General features: G+C 41.7%; 1 protein-coding gene across 2 annotated transcripts in view; it reads left to right on the forward strand.

Moving 5' to 3' along the window:
* The window catches only part of col16a1 (collagen type XVI alpha 1 chain), a 106,832-nt gene that overhangs the window by 5,792 nt on the left and 79,978 nt on the right, over positions 1-21,062 (forward strand). For both annotated transcript variants that reach the window (XM_023959862.1, XM_023959863.1), the window contains exons 2-5: positions 1,183-1,299; positions 14,790-14,864; positions 14,952-15,069; positions 20,636-20,759. In XM_023959862.1, the coding sequence (XP_023815630.1) occupies positions 1,230-1,299; positions 14,790-14,864; positions 14,952-15,069; positions 20,636-20,759 (387 nt within the window). In that variant the 5' untranslated portion in view covers positions 1,183-1,229. The remainder of the gene's footprint in view (positions 1-1,182; positions 1,300-14,789; positions 14,865-14,951; positions 15,070-20,635; positions 20,760-21,062) is intronic.

A 21,062-nucleotide genomic window follows, 5' to 3' on the forward strand; every position in this document is an offset into this window, starting at 1 on the left:
ATTTCACCTATTGCAGGTTATTTATGGATCGTAACCCCAGCAATAATAGGTGGAAACTGTACATAAAATATAAAAAACTAAAATGTGATGCAAGCCACCTAAATGCACAAAAGAAAAGAAAGGTAAGGCGAGGCATTGTCCCTATTTAAGAGGATGAGGCACTATCTTCCACCGCCCTCTCTATTAACAGCTTGGTGCCCACAGTCAAGTGAGGCATGGTTGTATTCCAACAGTGTGTCTATGGCCGGGAAGGAGCACCACTTTGCCTGTAATCGAGGGAACGCAGGGGTCATTTCTCCTTGCAGACAGGACAGGTGTGCACACAGACACAGTCTGCTTCCCTGCCTGCCTCCAGGGCTGTGTTGTAATAGAAAACAGTACAGAGTTATGAGGGTCCTCACACATGCTCAGGGCAAGTCCAGGTCAGCTGGGATCTGTTTATGCAAGCCATCATTGTGGGGGCGTTTATGTGTGGTGCACTCTTGTGTGTGAGTTTTGTAGTGAAAGATAGAGGGGGCAGGGGGTTGGGGGGGATATATGTAATGACTGTTTACACGTGGCATGCTTTTTAATCTTGGTGTGTGTGTTTGTGTGCTTGTTGTTGGGCCACGTGGAAACATCTGGTCCAGCACAACTGGGGCTCCAGTGGAACAGTCTCCAGATGTGTTTGTGTTCTGGCCCTAAGAACAAGGCTGCATGTAAATCATTTGACTTTCATGCAAGCGTTTGCCTTGTTGTCATCCACTTGCAGAAGCTTTAAATGAATGCAATCTTTTTTTCTTTTCTATTTTTCTCCAGTACATGAATTATTTTGTCCTGTGGTCACATGATTGTGCATCTGAGGGTCATTTCTTACACAAAATTGTGACGTGTATGTGTGGTGGTGTGTGTAGTAGCCCCTGCCCAGTCAGAGAGCAACCAGATGGACAGGATAATGATTATGATCAGGCTCTACACTCCTTGAGGGGCCGTTGTGGTTAATTCATATGCCACTAACAAAGACGGCATCATAGCACATAATTAACACATCAACTGTGACTGACCCATAAACATACATCAATGTCTACTTAGGAGTCAAACACAACGCACAGCTGTCGACAAAGCAAGCAGACACGGAGGTACGTTGGCAGAGCAAGGGACGGATTGAATTTATTTGACTTTGCCCTTTTTTCCTTCCATCAGCTGAAGTTTGAGGCGAAATCAGGTGGTGCTGGCAAAGGAGTGCAAACATGTGGTTTCTCTGCTACTTTCTGGCTCCACTGCTCTTCTACTTTGGATCATGTGACACAATATCAGAAGGTGAGTTAACATGTTTTAAAATTGGGGCTTTGTGTAATTCCTAGTGTCAACATAGAAAATCTCAATATATATATTTTTTAAAGTCTGTGAATTGAATATAAACTAGGGCATCATCAGTATACATTATGGTAACTATTAGCATTACAATTTTATCAATTATCACTGAGATATATTTGATTTTCGTCTTTTTTTTGTTATACCAAACGAAAATAATGGTGAGGATTTTACAATTAAAATGCTGATTAACAGATGAACTTGTGATTCTTTGATTGTCTAGCAACAACATTGATATCTCCAATATAAATGATGTAAACATCTTATGAGACCTTTAAATGGCAGCAGATCAATACATGCAGGCATGTAGATTCAGTCAAGAAATCCCAGACAGAAAACCCTAACTGCTTTCAAATAAAGACTATAAGTGATTGTAAATGTGTAGTCACCTCCACCTACAGTTAATAAAAGGTGAATATATTAACCTTAGAAGATTAGTAGGAAACATTTTACTACAAACAACATATAAGCATGATTTTATTCTACCATGTACCAACGCTGGTACCACCCGCAGAGTTACTTTAATCACATCTTTTCATTTTGATACTTTGTTTGAACTTCATGTTGTCTTTACAATGATCTGCAGCTTTGTGGTTTCATAAGTACACATTTTCTTCAAAGAGAAATTTAAGATTGTGTAGATGGGCTTGGCCAGACCCCATAGGTAGGCTTGTCATTTCCTCCATTTCATATATACAGATAAATATACACATTAAGTCTAACTACTTTGGTGATAGATATGGCCTTTTGTAGTTTTGTTCTTGTTGATTCTTTGGTGCGCCACCAGGAAGATGAAAAAGAAAATAGCCCTTTTACCACTGCCACTAGAAGGTGACCTTTCATCCATTCATCCATTCATTCTCTGTCCATCTACTGAAGGGCAAAGGTGAGGTTCGCCCTGAAAGTAACCCAGTCCATCATAGGAGCTTTTCTTTATTTATTTGTTTTTATATTTAAACGTTTACTTTTAAAAATGTGCTAAATATTGAAATTGTACCCTCTGATTATCTTTATTACTCACTTAAATTGAATGGATCCTCACGGAACACGTGTGAGGAGAATAAGCTATCTCCACTTACATGCAAGAGTGCTTACCACTATACCCCCATGCAGCCCCAACAGGAAGACATTTGCTAAAATGTCTAAGTGGATTTGTATGTTTGACAAGTGTTCTGACAGCAAACCTCTCAGCATTTGATGCTGTGTGATGGGTTGTTAGAATACAATGCAAACTGTATGATCACAACTTTTGCAGCCACTGGTGGCAGTATTTACCGTTTGTGGTGGTGTTCCTCTTCACGAACCATCAATTATTTTTAAATGTGTATTTGGATGGAAAAACAGAAAATATTTTGTGTGACAACGTGATCAAAAACCCACCCTTCCGTGTTTGTGTGTCTGTGCACGCTTGTATGAAAAGAGACAGAAAAAGACAAGGCAGAAATCGAGATGCAGACAGGTGAAAAGAATTCTCTTTTGTTGTTTGGATTATTTATTTATTTCACTCTGAAGTGTCACACTCCCTCTTCACACTGTCAGTGTGCTCTCAGGGGCCTGGTTTGTGATATCACCTTGGATGGCGGGGTAGCAATCCTCTGTAGCGCATGAAGCTCTGAAGGCATCTTTGTGGAGGAGGTGGTCCCTCTTGGGAGACCTGAGTAAGAGTATTTCAGATTAGACTGAGTCAGATTTCAGTTTCCCCGGAGTCCTTCCCTCCAGCAGGAAGAAATACTTTCTCAGATGCACTTCATCACAGCAGCCACTGCATTCCTACACACATAATGGGTATGGGTAACACACATACACAAGCACTATCCTTACAAATCCTTTAAATTCAGATCCTATCATAACTTGCTGACATTACAGCTGCAACGCAGGTTCAAATTAAAATTAGTGCTGGGTAGTTGAGCTAGCTAATACCTCTGCACCTGTACAGTTTCTCAGGCAGTATTAGGTGCACAGTTTGAGGCAAAAGACTTGGTAAGTTAAATGTTGTGAAATTTAAGATTAGTAAGCAGTTTTCGTAAAGCATAGATGTTTCTACTCAGACTGGCACATGCAGACTGTCTTCCCATATATTCATATCCACATTCAGGTCATACTAAAGACTTTAAAATTTGGACTTAGTACCCTTCCTGCAAATGAAGGTTAGGGAGGTTAACCCTTGTGCTATCCTATGACCCCACCCTTACATTGACGTGTTCTCCCTACCATAACAAAGGTGGATAAAGGTGGAAAGATTTCATGTAATTCATGGACACCAGTGAAGATCACAAATAATTGAAGAAAAATGGTTCAGAGCACTGTCTTGTGGGGTCTTGAACACCCCACTCCTGATGGTAAAGTGCCTAGGATAGCACAAAGGTTGAACTACCCAATGATTCCCCTGCCTAACTGTAACTGCAGCTCAATGCTATGCCTGGGGAGAGGTCAAACATCCATCCTTCCATCTTCAAAAAATGTGAGGGTCACTGGGTTGCTGGAGCCAACCCAGCTACTGTTAGGTAAGGGTGGGGTACACCCTGACCAGGTCACCAATCCTCCTTTCCAAGGTCCCATATGGAGAGCAGATTTCGCTCACTTGACCTTTTAACAGACCAGGATGGGTTGAGATCACAGGAACACGTGGCAGAAATGAGCTTTGTTTAGGAGGTTTTTTGAGTAGATTTTTTCACATTAAAACAGCTTGTAAAAGTGGTTTAAACATTTAGCAATAACTCTGCATCTTTCTAGTGAGTTAGAGGCTCTGCTGCAGGAGACCTTGGTGTGCTCATTTCTCTCAACTGGTTGGAAATGGCTCTATGTCCTCCTGGAAGAGCCAGGAAGAACTGGTGGCCAGAGGAAAGGAGGTCTGGGCGAGATTACTGTCCTTGCAAACCAAATCTCAGAAATGGATAGATATATATATTTTTATGAATCTCTTTCCAGAAGTTGTAAGTCATCATCACCACTTAATTCAGCTGTCCTGCAGCGTCCTGCAGTTGGCAGTGGCCTCAGTAGCATGATAGCAAGTCATGACTTGCCAAAAATCCAAATTAGTGGCACTGATTGACAGTTTGGTCTGTTAAACCCCACTAACGTATTTTCACAGCGTTATGGCTATTTTTTTGTTATGAATCAAATATACTGTTAACCCTTGTGTTATCCTAGGCCCTTTACCATTGGGAGTGGGTCATCTAGACCCACTAGACAGTGCGCTGAACCTTTTTTCTTCAATGATTTGTGATCTTCACTGGTGTCCATGGATTACAGGAAAACTTTCCACCTTTGTCATGGTAGGGAGAACACGTCAATGTAAGGGTGGGGTCATAGGATAGCACAAGGGTTAAGTTCCATTGATTGATGCTCTATCTGCTCCGCTGAAGGATAACCAATGTTTGCATGGCACATCGTGACACTTTTTCTCATCAGCCTTTTTTTGATCTGACAGTTTATAAAAAGAACAATTCTCTTGGAGCGCAACATTAACCCTTTAACACCAGAGATGTCAACTGTGACACCTAAATAAGACCTGCTCTTTGAAATACAAAAACTTCACAACCGTTCGCACGATCAGCATGAATCAACTGATTCTGATGTGGAGAAAAGCGTCTTTTTATATCTGCTTCGGACCAGTATGCAATGCATTACTAACTTAAAGTGTCATACCAGTGCAAAGCCACTGTTCTTCACACCAGTATCAACTGATTAACATTGATTGTGTGAGCATTTCACTGCTATTACATATTAGTGAAAGGCTCCTTTTCGGGGCTTCAAAATCTGCTGGAATTGTGTTAAATGTGTAACCGGTTGTTGTGGTACTTGAAAGTCAACATAGGAGCTAAAGCTCTGATGTAAAATACATTTTAAACTGTCATAAATTATTCTTATTAGCTTTTATATTTGTAATTTGATGGTATGATAAGTGTTTTATATTCAATTTTCAGGCTGTCTGTGTCTCAGTGGTTTTAGGGGCATTTGCACATTGTTAACAGCAAACAGGATGGCAGATGTTACAGTTTCTCCAAGTTTATCGATGTGAAAACCTTGTAAATGTGTGTCATGAGTCAGCCTGTATTTTTGGAAGTGAGTACTGACAGAATGCTGGAGGCCAGTGAGAGGAAATTTGAGTGAGCTCATCCCCCTGAAGTGCTGTGTTTTAAGTCTTTCCACTCCTCTGTACAACATTTTTTATCTCTGCACCAGGAATGCTTTCTGTGGTACATCTCCTCTGCACTGAGGGACCCGGGCTTTCAGCCTCTACCATCCTGATCAAACTTTGCTGACCCTGACTGTGTTTATGGTATTGAATCACACTGCATTATCAAGCGCCTACCTCCCTTTCACCAACGTTTCATACCTCCATTGTATCTTAGACTAGACAACACCAAACCCAGGCCTTTTTTAACAGCCCAAGTGAGTTATCAACTCATTGAGTTAGGTTGCAACTGTATCCCATTTTTAATGCAAATCAGACAGCTCAAAGTCTAAAATTGTGAACATAGTTTTAACCTTGTTCCCCTAATGGAAACGCAGCTGCGTTTCTTTGCTTCTGTGAAAACAGAATTATAACCGAAGCATCCATTTTTCATTATAGGAATAACTTGGAGACAAGCCACTGATGCCTAAAACTTCTGAAGCTTATCAAAATACGACTGGGTGACTTAAATGTTGCATGTTGTAATTAATGCCTGCGAGGTATGTGGTTGTATAATCAGAATCTAACCCCACAGTGTTCATTGCTATGATAACCAGATCCTCTTAATTGGCATGTACACATCAGTTGTTTTTTTTTTACCTTTCTTAAAACCTGACTGATTTGTTTGATTTCCATGTTTAAAAAGGTGCAGATGTGAGGAGATTCTCAGCCTCACACCCCATTATATGATTTGGCAAGTTTCAAACACAACCCATCAATGAGGAAGTGAACTCAGCCAAAACCATCTAATCTCTTTTAAGCTACAACGAGCTACTAGCAGGATTCTGGAGAAGCACTTATACTTTGTGCTAATTAGCTTGTCAACAAGCAAAAGCTTGCATTTGATCACAGCTTGAAACGAAACGGGGTTCAAGTTATGTTATGTGTCCTCTGCCAAGCTCCCTGAAGGGCCTGATAGACTGAAAGCCCACTAAAATATCAGTCCTTTGAGTTATACAGGGATGATGCACTTTTGCTGTGGCTTTAAGGGGACTGCAGAGAGTTTTGAATAAGCACAAATTTTAATTAGATTGAGATATTTAAAAAAATGCAAGGCCACATTCCGTCTGTTTGTTTACCACAGAGCAGAGAAACAATTGGACTATTTTAGATGATTTACTAACTAACAACATGCATAATTGTTTAGAAAATAGAGGAAATGTTAACTTTTTATCCAAAGAAATATAAATATTAAACTTTATTGCAAACAGGAATTCCGCTAATTGGAATTATGAAGCTTGGTTTTCAAGTTCTTCATTTTTACTTTAACTTTATATTTTGCTTGAAGTGTAGCACCAAAATTCGTTCCTTCGTATGACAATACATGATAGCATTGATAACCAACATTTTTTTGATAGATTTACATTTCTAAGAATCTTAATAATATCACACGTGTCTTTTACTCAACCAACTAATAAAAAAAAAGTTGGATGAATTTTCAGAAAGTCCAAATTATTGATAGGCTAATGATCAAAGCAGGACAAAAATGCCTAGGAGTCAGCGGGCACCGTTGAACAAATGAATGGTTGTTAAACTTGTTCATCTTCTTGCCTGTGCTGGGGGGGGTTGGCGGGGGGCGCTGCTCGGGGGGGGGGGGGGCAGCGGCGCTGGATGGGCTTCCCGTCTACACCTGGGGCTGGGATCGGCCCTTCCCTGGCTCTGGGGCGGGACGGGACAACCCTCTTGGGGCCCCCGGTCGCTCTGGGTGTCATCCGCTTCGGCTGCGGGGTCTGGGGGTGGGGTGGGGTGGGGGTCTTGTTGGCCCTGTCCTGTGGGGGGGCATTCTGGGAGAGGGGGGGGGGCACTATTGGTACGGGGCAGGGGGGGTTGACGGGTCGGGGTCTCCGCTGAGGCCATCGGCGGTTTCCCCGGCCGGTTGGCTGCCTCGGTCCCGTCGAGGCCTGACCAGAGCTCTTCTAGGGCCGGCGTTTGGGGGTGGGGGCCTGGGCTTGCTCCGGGGGGGGCCGGCGCTTTCTGGCTCCCCTCTCTCTGTGTGGGGGTAGTGGTGCTGGGCCTGGGGTGTCTGCGCCTCCGGGGGTGGGGCCCCGGGGCTGGGTGGGCCTGGCCCCCTTGCTGGGGGGGGGGCGGGGGACGGCTGTTTGACCACCGGGGGACAGTTTATCATCTGTCCCCAACTAACCCCCTTCCTCATATAACCTCATAATAGGGTGAGGGGGTGGGGGGCTTAGCCTGCGATGGGCCTTGGGGGGGGGGTTACTAGGCAGTGGCCCCCCTCCTGTGGTTGCCGTATGGAGTGGGCCCCCCCTCTTTCGGTTTTATTTGCACCTTAGACATGTAGGGCCCTTGGTAGGGGGGGTGCTTGGACATCACTGCCAGCAAGCAGCGGATGTCCTCCTAGCACCCTACCCGCCAATTTTAACCGCACCTTAGACATTTAGGGCCCCTTGGTGGGGAGGGTGAGGGGACGTCACTGTGAGTAATCAGGAGATGTCCCCTTAGTGCCCTACCCGCCAATTTTAACCGCACCCCCCTTAGTACACACACCCCTCCCCCCTCAATATATACATCCCAACATAAACACACACACATGCACACACGCACTCTCTCAAACACACATACACGCACACACATTTTGCAAGGAAGGTGGGACCTAGGACCATCTGTCCCCTGCCTCTTCCCTGGTGGGGGGTACGGGCCCCTTTGCAACGGCGGCTGTGTCCCCGGGGTGCTGGCTTCCTGGGCCCGGCGGTGCTCTCTCTGCGCGGTGGGGGGGTTCACATTACATCTGAGCCGGGGGTGTTCGTGTCCCTGGGGGGTGGGTTCTGGTCCTTGCTCCTGAGTGCTGGGCCCCGCCAAATTTCCAACTGTGGCCGAGCCTGGTCGGGCCATATTTACAACACCCCTTGTGGGCCCTCTTTTTTCCCCGGGGTTCCCCCCTCCTGGGCGGGGGCGGCGGGCCCCTGCCTCGCTCCCCCTTGGACCAACCGTGGGCCGGGCGGATGGCTGCCTGGAGTGCGGAGTGGGTCTCCCTTGGGGGGTCCTGGCTCGTACCTGGGGTTGGGGCGGGGGGATGCCCGGAACTCCTGGGTGGTGGTGGGGTGCTCGTCTGGGGCTGTGGGCGTCCTTCTCCGGTGGGGCCCTGCGTTGGGTTCTCCCGGCGCGGCGGGGGGGCTGCTCTCCTGGTTGGGCTGGGGCGGCGCCCTCTTTCCCTCCGTGCCTCCCTGCTCTCTGGCTCTGGGGGCCTTGCGGCGGCCCTGCTGGCCCTGGCCTGGGTGGCGGGCTTGGTCGCCCGGGCGGCGGTTGTTCCCTGCCGGTTCCCGTGTGGCGTTGGGGGGATTCCGGCTGCCGCTGCTGGTGCGGTGGGGGTCTTGGGGGGGGATGGCTGGGCACTCTCCCTCCTTCTTTTCACGTTCCACCATCCATTTTAGAAGAACATAAACACTCACCTGAGCACAGGTGTTAGCTCAACAGACTGAATGACTGAAATATTTCACACTAGTTGGTTTTAAGGCATAAGTATGCGTGTGAACACTATCTGTTTTGTGTACATGTCGACAGGTGGACATTTTTGCAACTAACAGGTGTGTTTATAACATTTGAGTGTGTGTGTGGACAGGCTCCGCCCTTTTTTTTTATTTTTTTTATTTTTTTTACATTTAAACCTTACCATAATGATTAACAACCAGTAAACTTGTTGCTTTATGCTGCTTCATGGTCTTATCCCCCTTCCCCTCCTATTATCACCCCCTACCCCCCCTCTCTCTTCTTCCCCTCTTTCCTTTTCCGTCCGGTCCAACACCAAAGATTTTCAGACATGTTTGAAATTAATAAAGTTTGGCCTCAATTACAAAAGGGGTTTATTCAGACATACCTTTGGTTTGTCTGAAGATTAATAACCCCTCTTGTTAAAGTAAAATATGTCCAACCCAAGAGGCCCTCAGCTCTCATCTGACTGCCCAGCTGTTGGACAGGACAAGTTAAAAAAAAAAAAAAAAAAAACAAACTTGTTCATCTTTCGGCATATATAGCCCAAAATGCACAGCACTATCAATGCATAACACTATCAATGCATGACACTATCAATTTATAGCACTATCAAAGATATTGTCACCATCTCCAGTAATGATGCAATTTAAGAAAAGCCCTAGAAAATGGAGCAGATCCAAATGTCATCTTAAGGCCCGTACACACCGGGACGAATATTCGCCAGGCGTTATTCGCCAGCGTTTTTCGTCACGTTTTTTGTGTTCACACCCAGGCGATTTTCGCTGACGATGAGTGGAGTGAACATGCAATTTCATTCCCTGACATTAGATGGCGCTTAATGTAAAACAGAAATACTCCTGTACACAAGGTGGCGCTGCGCAACTTTACGCTTCTTAAAGTCGCTTTTCACTCAGAAGAAGAGAGCAAGTATTTACGCGCTTGTCAGAATCAAACAAAGAAAACATGAATATTTCAAGCACCAGTTGCTCCAACTGGTGCGGGGATATTTTAGAATGTCCGTCATTATTGCTTCGCGGCAGTGTAGACGCTACTTGGCGTCTATCTTCTTCGCTGGTATGTGTGCTCAGCAAGGCAGTTTTGTGTTTGAGCGCCCCCAAGTTGTGTTTTACTGTAACTTCAGAAGCTCCAGACACGTGAGCAAAAGCGCCGTTCTCATTGGTCGAGTAGATTTCGACGCGACGCGTCGAAAAAAAAAAACGAACCCGAGGCGTTTTTTTTTTTCGACGCTTTAACGCCTGGCGTTTTTTCGCGTCGGTGTGCACACTCTCATTGGTGCCCTTTGTTTAGTCACGAGGCGTTAAACGTCGGCGAAAATCGCCGGCGAAATTCGTCCCGGTGTGAACAGGCCTTTAAGGTGATACCTTTAAAAGTAGGGCTAAAATGTAAAATGTTCTTACAATTGCAGCGCAGCGGATGGGTTAAGCAGCATCTTGTGGCATTTTTCTGCTGATGGAGGACATGTCCTCCAATACAATCTTATGTTGAATTTTAGGATTGCATTTCTGAGTATATTTTTATTCAAATTGTTATGGACCAGAAGCAGAAGCTGATGGATGGCTCAGCTGGCTGCGTTTGGAACTGGCGCATGCAAAACCGGGGTTTGTTTCCAAGGGGGTGCAGGGGGCTTTATCCAGTGTGGGTCCTAGGCAAAAACCCTTGCGCTACTGCCTAACTGTGTAGCCACAAAGGGGCCCTGGTCTGGGCCAACTGGATTCCTCCAATATTGCTTGGCATTTATGTTGTATTGGTAATGTTAGGTGGGGGGTGTGAGGATCTGAAAGCTGGCAGGAGAGAGTGTAAACACAGAGGTCTCAGTAAGGGAAAGGGGTCCCACACACAACTCTATGCCCTAGAAAACCACACAGGTTTTCTAATGAGATGTTCTTAAAGGAGCGACAACGTTTGGAACTATTTTGGCTGTTTAACTTTAGTTAAAGAAATAGAGCCTACAAAGTGAGAGCTCGTATAGCAAAGTTAACTTTTGCTTTTCATTTGAGCTTCTGTATATTAGTGACTTCAAGCTGTCAACAACTTTTACTTCAACTTTTCTTCTGTTTTTTAGCTTTTCATGTTCCTGGCTCCACGCTGAAGCCATGATCCCTTCATTTCTAACAAAGTCTTCATCTTTACTCAGACAATAAGAATAAATGGGATAAAAACAGCACCTAGTACAACAAAAAGAAGATCCACCATTAATTTTTTTTTTAAAAAAAGCCTTTTGATGTTGTGAAGGCTAGAGAGGCACTATTCAAACTGTGCTGAGTTGGCAAAAAAAAAAAAAACAGGTTTCAGGATGGTCCAGTTCCGTCATAAATATGTGAGCTTGAAAAGATTTTAAAAACCTTCCATTCCAAACTTGGTGTTCTCTTCGCTGCATGTTTCGTTCTGAAGTTAAATTTTATTCATGTAGTTTCTTTGACTTCTCATTTTTCTTTCAGCGTCCTACATAACCACTGTTTGACATCTATTTCCCAGGCTATGATTTGCACTTGAACAAAGCAAAAAAGAATGCCCCTCTGTGCCGTCAGAGAGGGTGAAATGTGCCTTGCTTTGTAACGCTGTCTTTGCTGTTTTGAAATCGAGATAAAGAAAAACTCCAGGGTGTCAAATGATGATCCTGATAATAAGAGATGAAGCGCATGAATGATTCCACTTTTATTTGAGTTAGCTGCTGTGAAATTAAAGTCAGAGCTCTTAATTAAAGTCAAATTGATGTTATTATTTTGGGATTAGTATTAAGACTGTTTTACATGGCTATTGTGTGAATTTGAGCCAAGAAAAAGTTGATGACAATTGAGGTTTGATCATGTAACCCCTAGGTGGTGCTTCTGTGGGTGACAGCTCTAAATCACTTCAAACGGAGTTACTCTAAGTCTAGGTTCAATGAGGAGATTGTCTACTGTCATGTATTCCAATATTTAGCAGGGAATATTCCACCCCAAAGAAGTTGTATGATTTACAGTTGAACCAGATAACAATACTTAGTTTAAGCAATAAAATAACACAAAATAACAGTCTGCAGAACTGAGTAAATTTCTTATATTTAACAATTCACAAAAAAAAAACAAGTGGCCACTGACATGAAAACGAGGTTAAAATAAAATTGAGATCTCAAAAAAAAAAAATTAAATCTGAGTCCAACTTTCTCCTTTCTTTAGAAAATAAAATAAATAACCGTTTGAGTGCACTCAAAAAAGAAATAAAAGTAACCCACTTAATGTCCAAACAGTAGATGAGTTGAGATGAGATGAACCAAGGAGGTAAGATGATGGAATGATTATGGAGTAGATGAGTTGAACGAAGGAAGGTCGGGGATCCAGATGTACACCAAGAAAAAAAACAGTCGAGATAACGTATTTCACCACAAAGTTATCAAAGTCCAACGTAGCTCTTTAACCAGATTCCTCTTCCTGGGTACACACTAACTCGCTCAAGTCTTTTTTTCTCTCTTTACCTCGCTCAAGTATTTTTTCTCTGACGCTGTGCTTTGAGAAAAGTTGAAAAGACGTCAAAGATAAAAACAATGACAGGATGATCACTCCTGGCAAATCCAAAAAAAACCAACATTTAAAATGTTGACTGCCACCAGTGGAGAAACTGAAAAGTACACTAAATAAAAGAGTAGAAATAACTAAGTAACTTAAGCAGGGTTACAATCATATTTATATTTAGTGCTCTGAGGCTCCTTGTAGTTTCTCCCATTCTTCTATCTCTACTAACAGCATTTCGTCTTTGGCCATAGTCACAACTGCCCTCACAGGTGTATACAGTCTGTCTACATGGGAAAAAAACAGGCAAACTTGTACAGGGAACGCGGGTGACCCACAAAAAACAAGGTCATAGACCGGTCGGTGAACCCGTAGAGTTACAATGTTCATGCACAATATTCTGCGGGTATGCTGGGAGAGTAAAGGTGAAGTAGGTGAGACGCAGACATGTATTATGGGTTTTTCAGATATTTTCACTTCTCCAAATCCTGCGCAAGGAGCCCATTAGTGCTGTTCATGTGGTAAGTGTGCAACTATGGCGTGTAGCCTGATGGTTGGAATTGAGGAAATTAGACAATCAGAGCGTAGTTTTTGTACACATCCCATGGGCACTTATGTATCATCAACACACCGCATGCATTCAGCATACATCAGTAAGGAGTCAGAATGCATACCTTATAATGAAAAGAGTGTGGCGTAGGGGAACTGTAGGACAGCATCACCCATAAGCATCGTCATAAGTACTCGTAACTTGTATTATCCTGACAAATACTTCGCAATAACTTTACCACACAAACAACAATAGTGCGTTCCACTTTCATGAAGTCCCCTGAGATGTATGTACGAGCCTGAAGGGGACTACAAGTCACACCTGCACGCCCCTTACGATGCAGCTGCTCCTTTTTACAGCCCTCCATTGGCCTGAACAACCCAAAAACCCGTAGCACCTTTATGGGTCAACCCCCCCACCCCCCCACCCCTTATAAAGGTGCATGTGACTAAGGCTTTACTTAGATTTACATTATTGTGTTTTCATGTTTAGATATTTTATTTTTGTTTGTTTATCCAGTTTAAAGTTGCCCGGGTGCAGGAGTTTATCCCAAGTGCGATTAAGAGAGTGACAAATGAACACCTGTCGATCATAGTCCATTGTCAGTCGAAGTTCATTGAAGTAATCTTGCTACAAATAGGCAGCATTGTACATGTAAACCTACAGGAAAATACAGGTTAGAAGACAATGCCAAGTAAAAATCCAACTGCAACAATGCCACAAACAAAGTTGGAACATTTGACTATTGTTGAGATTTTAAAATGACTTATGTGACCTTCATTTGTCTGTGGCAGAGTCGCTTAATGGCTTCCAAGATCAATACTTCAGACAGATCTTGACAAACTGTTAAATATAATTGCAACCAGCGCCTGGAACAAATATAAGTTATATTTCTATACCTGATAAATTTACATAATTATGAATAATAAGGTCAATGAGTAACAAGACATCTCAAACATTTCTGAAGCTCTTCATTTCTGTTATCATTGCCATTTACTGGTTAGAATGAAAATTCAAAATAACATACTAAGCACAATAAATAATCATATTATGTCTATGTATGAGGTAAATTCAAATAGTTTGTAGTATGCAGCAAAGCTTGGAGAAACGTATTAAGTTTTGTTGTTTGCAAACACAGAATCTTCTATTTCTATGTTCTCTTCATGGTTTAGGAAGAAAAATGTAAAAGAAATGATGGGAAAAAAGGCTCTGCTTGGCCAAACGTCTTGCTTGGGGCCATGGTCCTTAGCCCCAAAGAGATCAATTAACTTGGATCACAGTGATTTACAGAGTTCATGTCTACCTTTCCCAGTGAGTAATTTTTCTACACATCTCACCCCCCCTGCGGTCAGGCAGGGCTCTCTGACAAGCAACACTTTTCTGTGCAACCTCAGCTGACAGGGTGAGAACATATCTATCAAAATGAGCCAACCTCGACAGACAGGCTTGGTGCTAGACAACCTGTCAGACTGAGTTTTTGCACAGCTTTGCCCTCATTTCATCTTTGGTGTTATTCTTGCTTTTTTTTTCCTTCAACCTGCCTAACTCATGTTCTTTTTTTTCTCCCAGATGAATATTTTACCAAGTAGTTGGTCTCAAATGAACATGCTGTTTGAAGTTACTGGTTATCTTTCACAGAATTTACTTGCCTGGTGGGCAGCTTCTGCCATTATAGTTCCTTAATAACTTCTTCTACAAAAATACGACACATTTTTAAGAGTTTAAATGGCAATGGTCCTTTTTTCTTTTATAGCCACAGGTGTGCAATGCCCACCCCTACAAGTGGAGAATTGGAGGTTTCCTAAGATGACAAGGGACAACGTTACTGGTAGGAAATACTTTTAGGCATACTTGATATTCATGATATGATTTTTATTAATGTGTTGAACAGATGATAATTTATTTTTGTTACCAGGTTTTAATCTGGTGAGACGATTCTCCTTGCTCAAGAACCCAGATGTTAAGAAGATGCGTAACCCCCGAGGATCTGTTGTTTTCCGATTGGGCAAGACGGCACTTTTGCGGTCCAACGAGTAAGTTGCATAGACACTTCTTCCTCAGCACCTTTTTCTCTCACCACCACTCCATCGCAGGGATCTCACACCAGCACATTGTGGATTGTCTGAAAGAAAGAGCAATAAACTGAGTTCCTGTGCAGGGTTATTCTGACAGACTGTCTCTGCTCAGCGCCCTGAACAAGCCCCAGTTGTTAAGTTCTAAACCTGCATTCTGTGCTTAAATACTGAAGGATGGCTGTTGTGTAAAAAAAAAAAAAGAGTACACCGTCAGGCCAGCCATTGATTGCATTTCCAAAACCAATGAATTTCCTTGAGCATTCACACTGGCTTGTAAAGCGAACTTTTAACAGCTTGTTTGGTTGTAACCGCATGTAGAAGCTCTTGAAATGAAAATTTCCTGAACTTAAAGCTGAAGACTTGTGTTTTAATTAAGCATTTTCTGTGCTGTGAGCCACACATAAAAGTCTTTAAGCTTTTTTTTTAATTACTGCGCCTTAAACTTCAGACAGTCTTAAATAAAGAATTAATGCTATAAAGCATTAAACCCATTGTTTTTTCCTTTTTTTATTATTTATTTAGTATAGTATAGTATCTTCCGCCATTTTTTACCATTTAACTCTTTCTACAATTTTTCAGCTATACCATTCAGCTATTAAAATGTTCAGCTCTTTCAGCTTTTTTCCAGTTATAGCTTTTGGTCCTTCAAATTTCTAGATATTCCAGGATTTCCAGTATTTTTGCCTCAATTTAAATGTATCGGAAATCCTTGAAAACCTTTGCTCCTTTCTTTTGTGCAGAAGCTCGCTGGTTCGAAAACCTCTGACTTACTGATGGATTTATCTCTGACTCTTGTCTCCCTTATTGCGTCTTGTAGCTTGGTGCGCCTTTAGATGACATAGTTTGAAAATAGCCCATTCATTATAATCCGGTGAGCACTGTAGTGTGGAAAATACGGTAGTTGATATGATGAATATGCTAAAACAATAAAGTAATTGTATTCTTTTACACACAAAAAAAACATAATTTCTCAGATGCAATTTTTTTTTTCTCTTTTCCTTGACTTCCTGCAACGTCTTTTACCAATTAGGCACTTTTGGAGAATCTATGGATCATGCCAGAACTATGCGTCCAGTGCTGATACGTGAGCACATTCAGAGATTACTCTATCCACAGAAGGAAAAAAGAAAAGAAAACACACAAACAGTGCAAAACATTTCACTTTCACAATCAATCCTTCATTTTTTTTTCTGTAAAACATTCTGTCCTCAGTCAAAAAATAATGTCAGTCTTCAAGAGATTTTGTTTTTTTAAGTAGAAGAAGGGAGAGAACATTAAAAAAATAAAATACAATAAAATAAAAATAACCTCATATCTCAGGAAATACGTATTTCCAGAGCTAAAAAGGAAACTCTGGGATAGTTTTTTGCCCTAGACCAGAGGACGGGAATACTGCTTTTTGTCTCCTCACTCTTACTTGAACTAGATGTGTTGGAATTTTTTTATTTTGATGCTAGTGAGCTTTGCAGTCATTTTACCACTAATTTGTGCCACCTGGGTGACGTTTGTTTGACTGAGACGGAGCATAATCAGTGCCAGAACAAAGGCCTCGCCTGTTGGCTGCCAGTCAGTCTCTGTCTGCACCCAGAATTCACTGTTTTTTTTTCTTTTGTTTCTTTTTTCTTAAATATATGGCTTTTTTTTCTGAGTTCTCCTAAGAAATGCAAAACTAATAAGCAAATCATTTATAAAAGCTTATCTGATACCATCTCTTTCACAATAGAGGGTGGTCTTTGCCCAAATGGGTCCTCTACCAGAGTCCTGGAGGGTTCTCAGCAGTAGCGGTTCTACACTGAAATACTCATCAGGCGAGTTTTGGCGCTTGACAATAAACCTCCCCACCAACATTTTCAACTAAACCAATTTTCACATTGGTGACTTGTGGCCATTTCACACAAAACCTTAACAAAAAAAGCAGTAGAACCCCCACCCTCATCCCCCATATGCCCACTTATTTTGGAAGAGACCTGCAGTTTAACTGATAGCCTCAACCCCCCCTCTTTTTTTTACTATTGCTTGGCACTGCCACACCCACCAACAGTTTCCCTCTGTTCTTTATCCACCACTACAATGCCTTCATCCTGTCAGTCTGGATCTGGAAGTCCCACAGGATCTTTGCCCTCTCATTCTCTACCACCTTCAGAGGTGTTTCCCATTTTGACCTTGGGGTTTCCAGTTCATATTCTGCACACATGTTCCTGTATATTATTCCAGCCGCTTGATTGTGGTGCTCCATGTATGCTTTTCCTGCCAGCATCTTACAGCACACAGTATGTGCTGGATTGTTACAGGTGCCTCTTTACACAGCCTACACCTTGGGTCTTGTCTGGTGTGGTAGATCTGAGCCTCTATCGCTCTGGTGCTCAGGGCTTGTTCCTGACATTGGTAGGATATCTGCCACCTGAGTTATGGTATGGTGGTCAAGGGCCCAACACTTGTAGCAGTGAGTATCCCATCAAAGGCTGGGATATATATATACATATATATATATATATATATATATATATATATATATATATATATATATATATATATATATATATATATATATATATATATATATATATATATATATATATATATATATATATATATATATATGCATTATATAATTTAAATAAAATAGATATACGTGTAAAGATGAGGCATCCAGAGCTTGTACAAGTTGTCTGCTTCCGGCAAAAAGCACAAAAATCAAAAGCAATACAGAAGGGAAAGCTAAAGGATAAAAACATTATTCTATAAAAAACTCTATTTATTCCTGAATGAACGCTAAATAATAAAGAAAGTGCAGTCCGCAATATTTATCAGTTGAAACTTAACCATCTCCTTTATTCCACTGATCAGATCCTCAAAACTTTATGTCGGGTTTGTGTGAAACTTTTAAGACTATAAGCCCAGACATTAAAAGTTGTTGGTTTCAGCATGAATATTGGTGAGATCCAGGGCAAAGGTACCAGAGGAACCACTGTAACACAAGCTTAGTTTACCACAAAAGTTGAATAACAAATGTTACATCAAGTCATCAGATCCCTTCCAGGCCCTCAGAAAAACAGAGGAAGTTAACACTGTATATAAAACTACATTCAGAATGATCCTATCAGAATCTGAATTGAAAAAAGTTTTTTTTTCTTTTCTTAGAAAAATAACATTTTGATTACTAACTTTTTTTAAAGTAATGTTGCTTGTCAAAAACCTAGACAGCAGTTATTTAAATTGTGGATAGCACAATATTATAATCTAATTTCATCAACCCTCGAAAATCTCTGATCTTACCAGTGAGTTTGGCAATTCCATTGGCTGTGTATAATGACTGAGGAATGACAACAACCCCCAAATTTTAGGTTTAAAACAAACCTAACAGAAGTTTTGACAAATAATTGTACTACACCTTGATATAAATCCTTGAGTGAAGGACAGCAACCTTAACTCTACTCTAAGATCTCCATTTGTCTGGGCCTGCTCCCCACCACAAGATTTATCTTCTTATCATTTGTGTGTATGTGTAACTTTTCTGTGGATTTTGAGTGTTTCTGAAGGACATATATGTAAAAGGGCAAGGTCCAGTGCTACCAAGTTAAAAGTCAATAGTTTTGTTGAGTGGTTTTGTGCCCTGCAGCTCATGTGTGTGCTGAACAATCCAAAACTCCTGCTCTCAGAAATGACGTTTCTGCTTCTGCTTCTTTTTAACTCTCCATGAACAAATTTAACAAAAAATGTTAGTGTTAAAAGTCAAACATTCACACAGTTGTTCAGTTGCATCCTGGGTTTCTTTGTTAAACATTGCTGTTTTTCTCCATCCCGAGTTTTTGTTGTTTTCCATTTTTTTTGTGTCTTCTTTACTTTTCCTCTGACACATACTGACTTTGTTTTGATGTCCTGTGGTTGGCTGGTTTCCCTCTGATCTTCCCTCAGTCATAAATCACCAATTGTAGCAGGGAGAAAGCACCTGCCAGTATCAACGACTCTGTGCAGAACCGTCTGCTGTTTGTGCAAAGAAGAGGTGAAAAAGAGCAACAAAGAGTATATGAATGTGTTTGCCATTTCAGAGAGCACATAGTTGGTTGTGAAGCCTTCATCTCACAGTACATCCACACACTTCCAAAGGCGGAATCTTTGCATGTGTGTGAGTGTATTTTGTATTAGTGTGCTTCGATGCCCTTGACCAGAGCTGAGAGATGCAGCCTGCCGGACTGCATCTACTCTGAAAATGAATGCCAGGGGGTCATACTCAAGGGCTTTGCATTGTAGTGCTGCACTGCAGTCATAATTTGTGTGGAAAGAGCGCAAAAAGGACGAAATTCAAGGAAGGAGAGAGCTTGAAAATCAAGAATGATCACTCAGGCGTCGAGAGACGCAAGCTACAATTCAGAAATTGAAAATATATAGAAAATGCTAGAAACCCAGGAGTATTTTGGTTTTGTCCTCTCTAGTCTGCAGATTGATACATAAAAGATCAAAACTTCAATTCCTTACCAAGGAGACTTGGATTTTATTCTTTTCCTGTTTTTCTGAAAACAGTTTGAAACATTGTCGGAGTGAGGTTACCCAATTGGTAAGCCGTAGTTATCATTGCCTTTATGGTTGAAAGATTTGCACCGCTTCCACATTTAGCACCAAGCCTCTTCCAAATTTGAGTACAAGCGCTACAAACAGGTAGCGACAGTCCAATGTGAATTCCATATGCTAAAACCATAATCAAGAATGCCTGTTTGGTGTGTTCTTGAATGTGTATCACATGCCCAGTGTGTACATACTGTAGCATCAAACACACCAGTGCTCCTCTCAAGATGCAGCCACTCCTGTCTACGACCCTCCATGGGGCCACACAACCCTAAAAACCTGCAGCACCCATACAGGTCAACCCCCTTATAGGTGCACGTGACTAAGGCATAAGGCTATAGCATTAAAGTTATCGTTTTTAGATTTGATCCCTGTATTTTGCCTGCTGTTAGTTTAACAGTAGCACTTTCAGTTTATTTAAAGTAACGAGCCACAAAACAACAAGTAGGGGTAATTTTAAAATACTGTTTTGACATTTCTTATAATCTAAAAAATAACATTTTTTAAGTTGATACATTTTTGCTTGATAATTTGATGACTAAAGATTCTACAGATAACATTTAATAGTCATTCTAGAGTCATTTTTTTGACGTGATCATCCTGCATATCCCAGATGAAACCTGATGAAATGTGATAAGCTGAAGCTTGTAGCTATAAGCACTGTTTGCCCACAATTAAATAATCCGATTTGGTGTTTTTGACTTATTCAAAAAGATATTTATTTCTTACTTTTATTATTCAGGCCATGGACTTAATCAAATTAAGACATTGACTTAAGTTGTAGCTAAATATTTTTGTTATCCTTTAGAGCTTCATGTAATTATGGCAGGTTAATGTTTTCATGTTGGGAAGGGCAGTCTAAACTCAGATTTTTTCTAAGACATTCGAGTTTGTGGCTCAGTAACATTTATGAATGACAGGACTGTTGCTTCTCTGAACTTCCTGAACTTGTGTGTTACAGTCATGTGTTCCCTCATGGTTTACCTGATGAGTTCACCCTGATCTTCACCCTGGCTTTGAAAGAGACTGCCCTCACGGACACAGTATACCTGTTTCAAATATTGGATCAGCAAGGATACCCACAGGTGCAGCTCCCTTTATTCTTCCCCACTCATTCAATCTCTCCTCCTTTTCCTCACGTCATTGCAAATACTTTCACTCACTCTATCCTGAGTTTTACTCCTCATAGATCTCTCACCTTTTAATCATCCCAACTTTTTCTCCTCTTCCTTGCCCTCTCTCATCACACTTTTGCATTGTCATCCACTTTGCCTTTCGATTTCTTTTCTCGCGCGACATCTTTTCAATTTTCTTCCCGCTTTCATCCATTCGCCTTTTGTCCTTTCTTGTTTTGTGCAGAGCAGACCTCCCTCTCCCTCACATGCTAT

The sequence above is a fragment of the Oryzias latipes genome, chromosome 11 (assembly GCF_002234675.1).
Source record: "Oryzias latipes chromosome 11, ASM223467v1".
Classification (NCBI taxonomy): Eukaryota; Metazoa; Chordata; class Actinopteri; order Beloniformes; family Adrianichthyidae; genus Oryzias; species Oryzias latipes.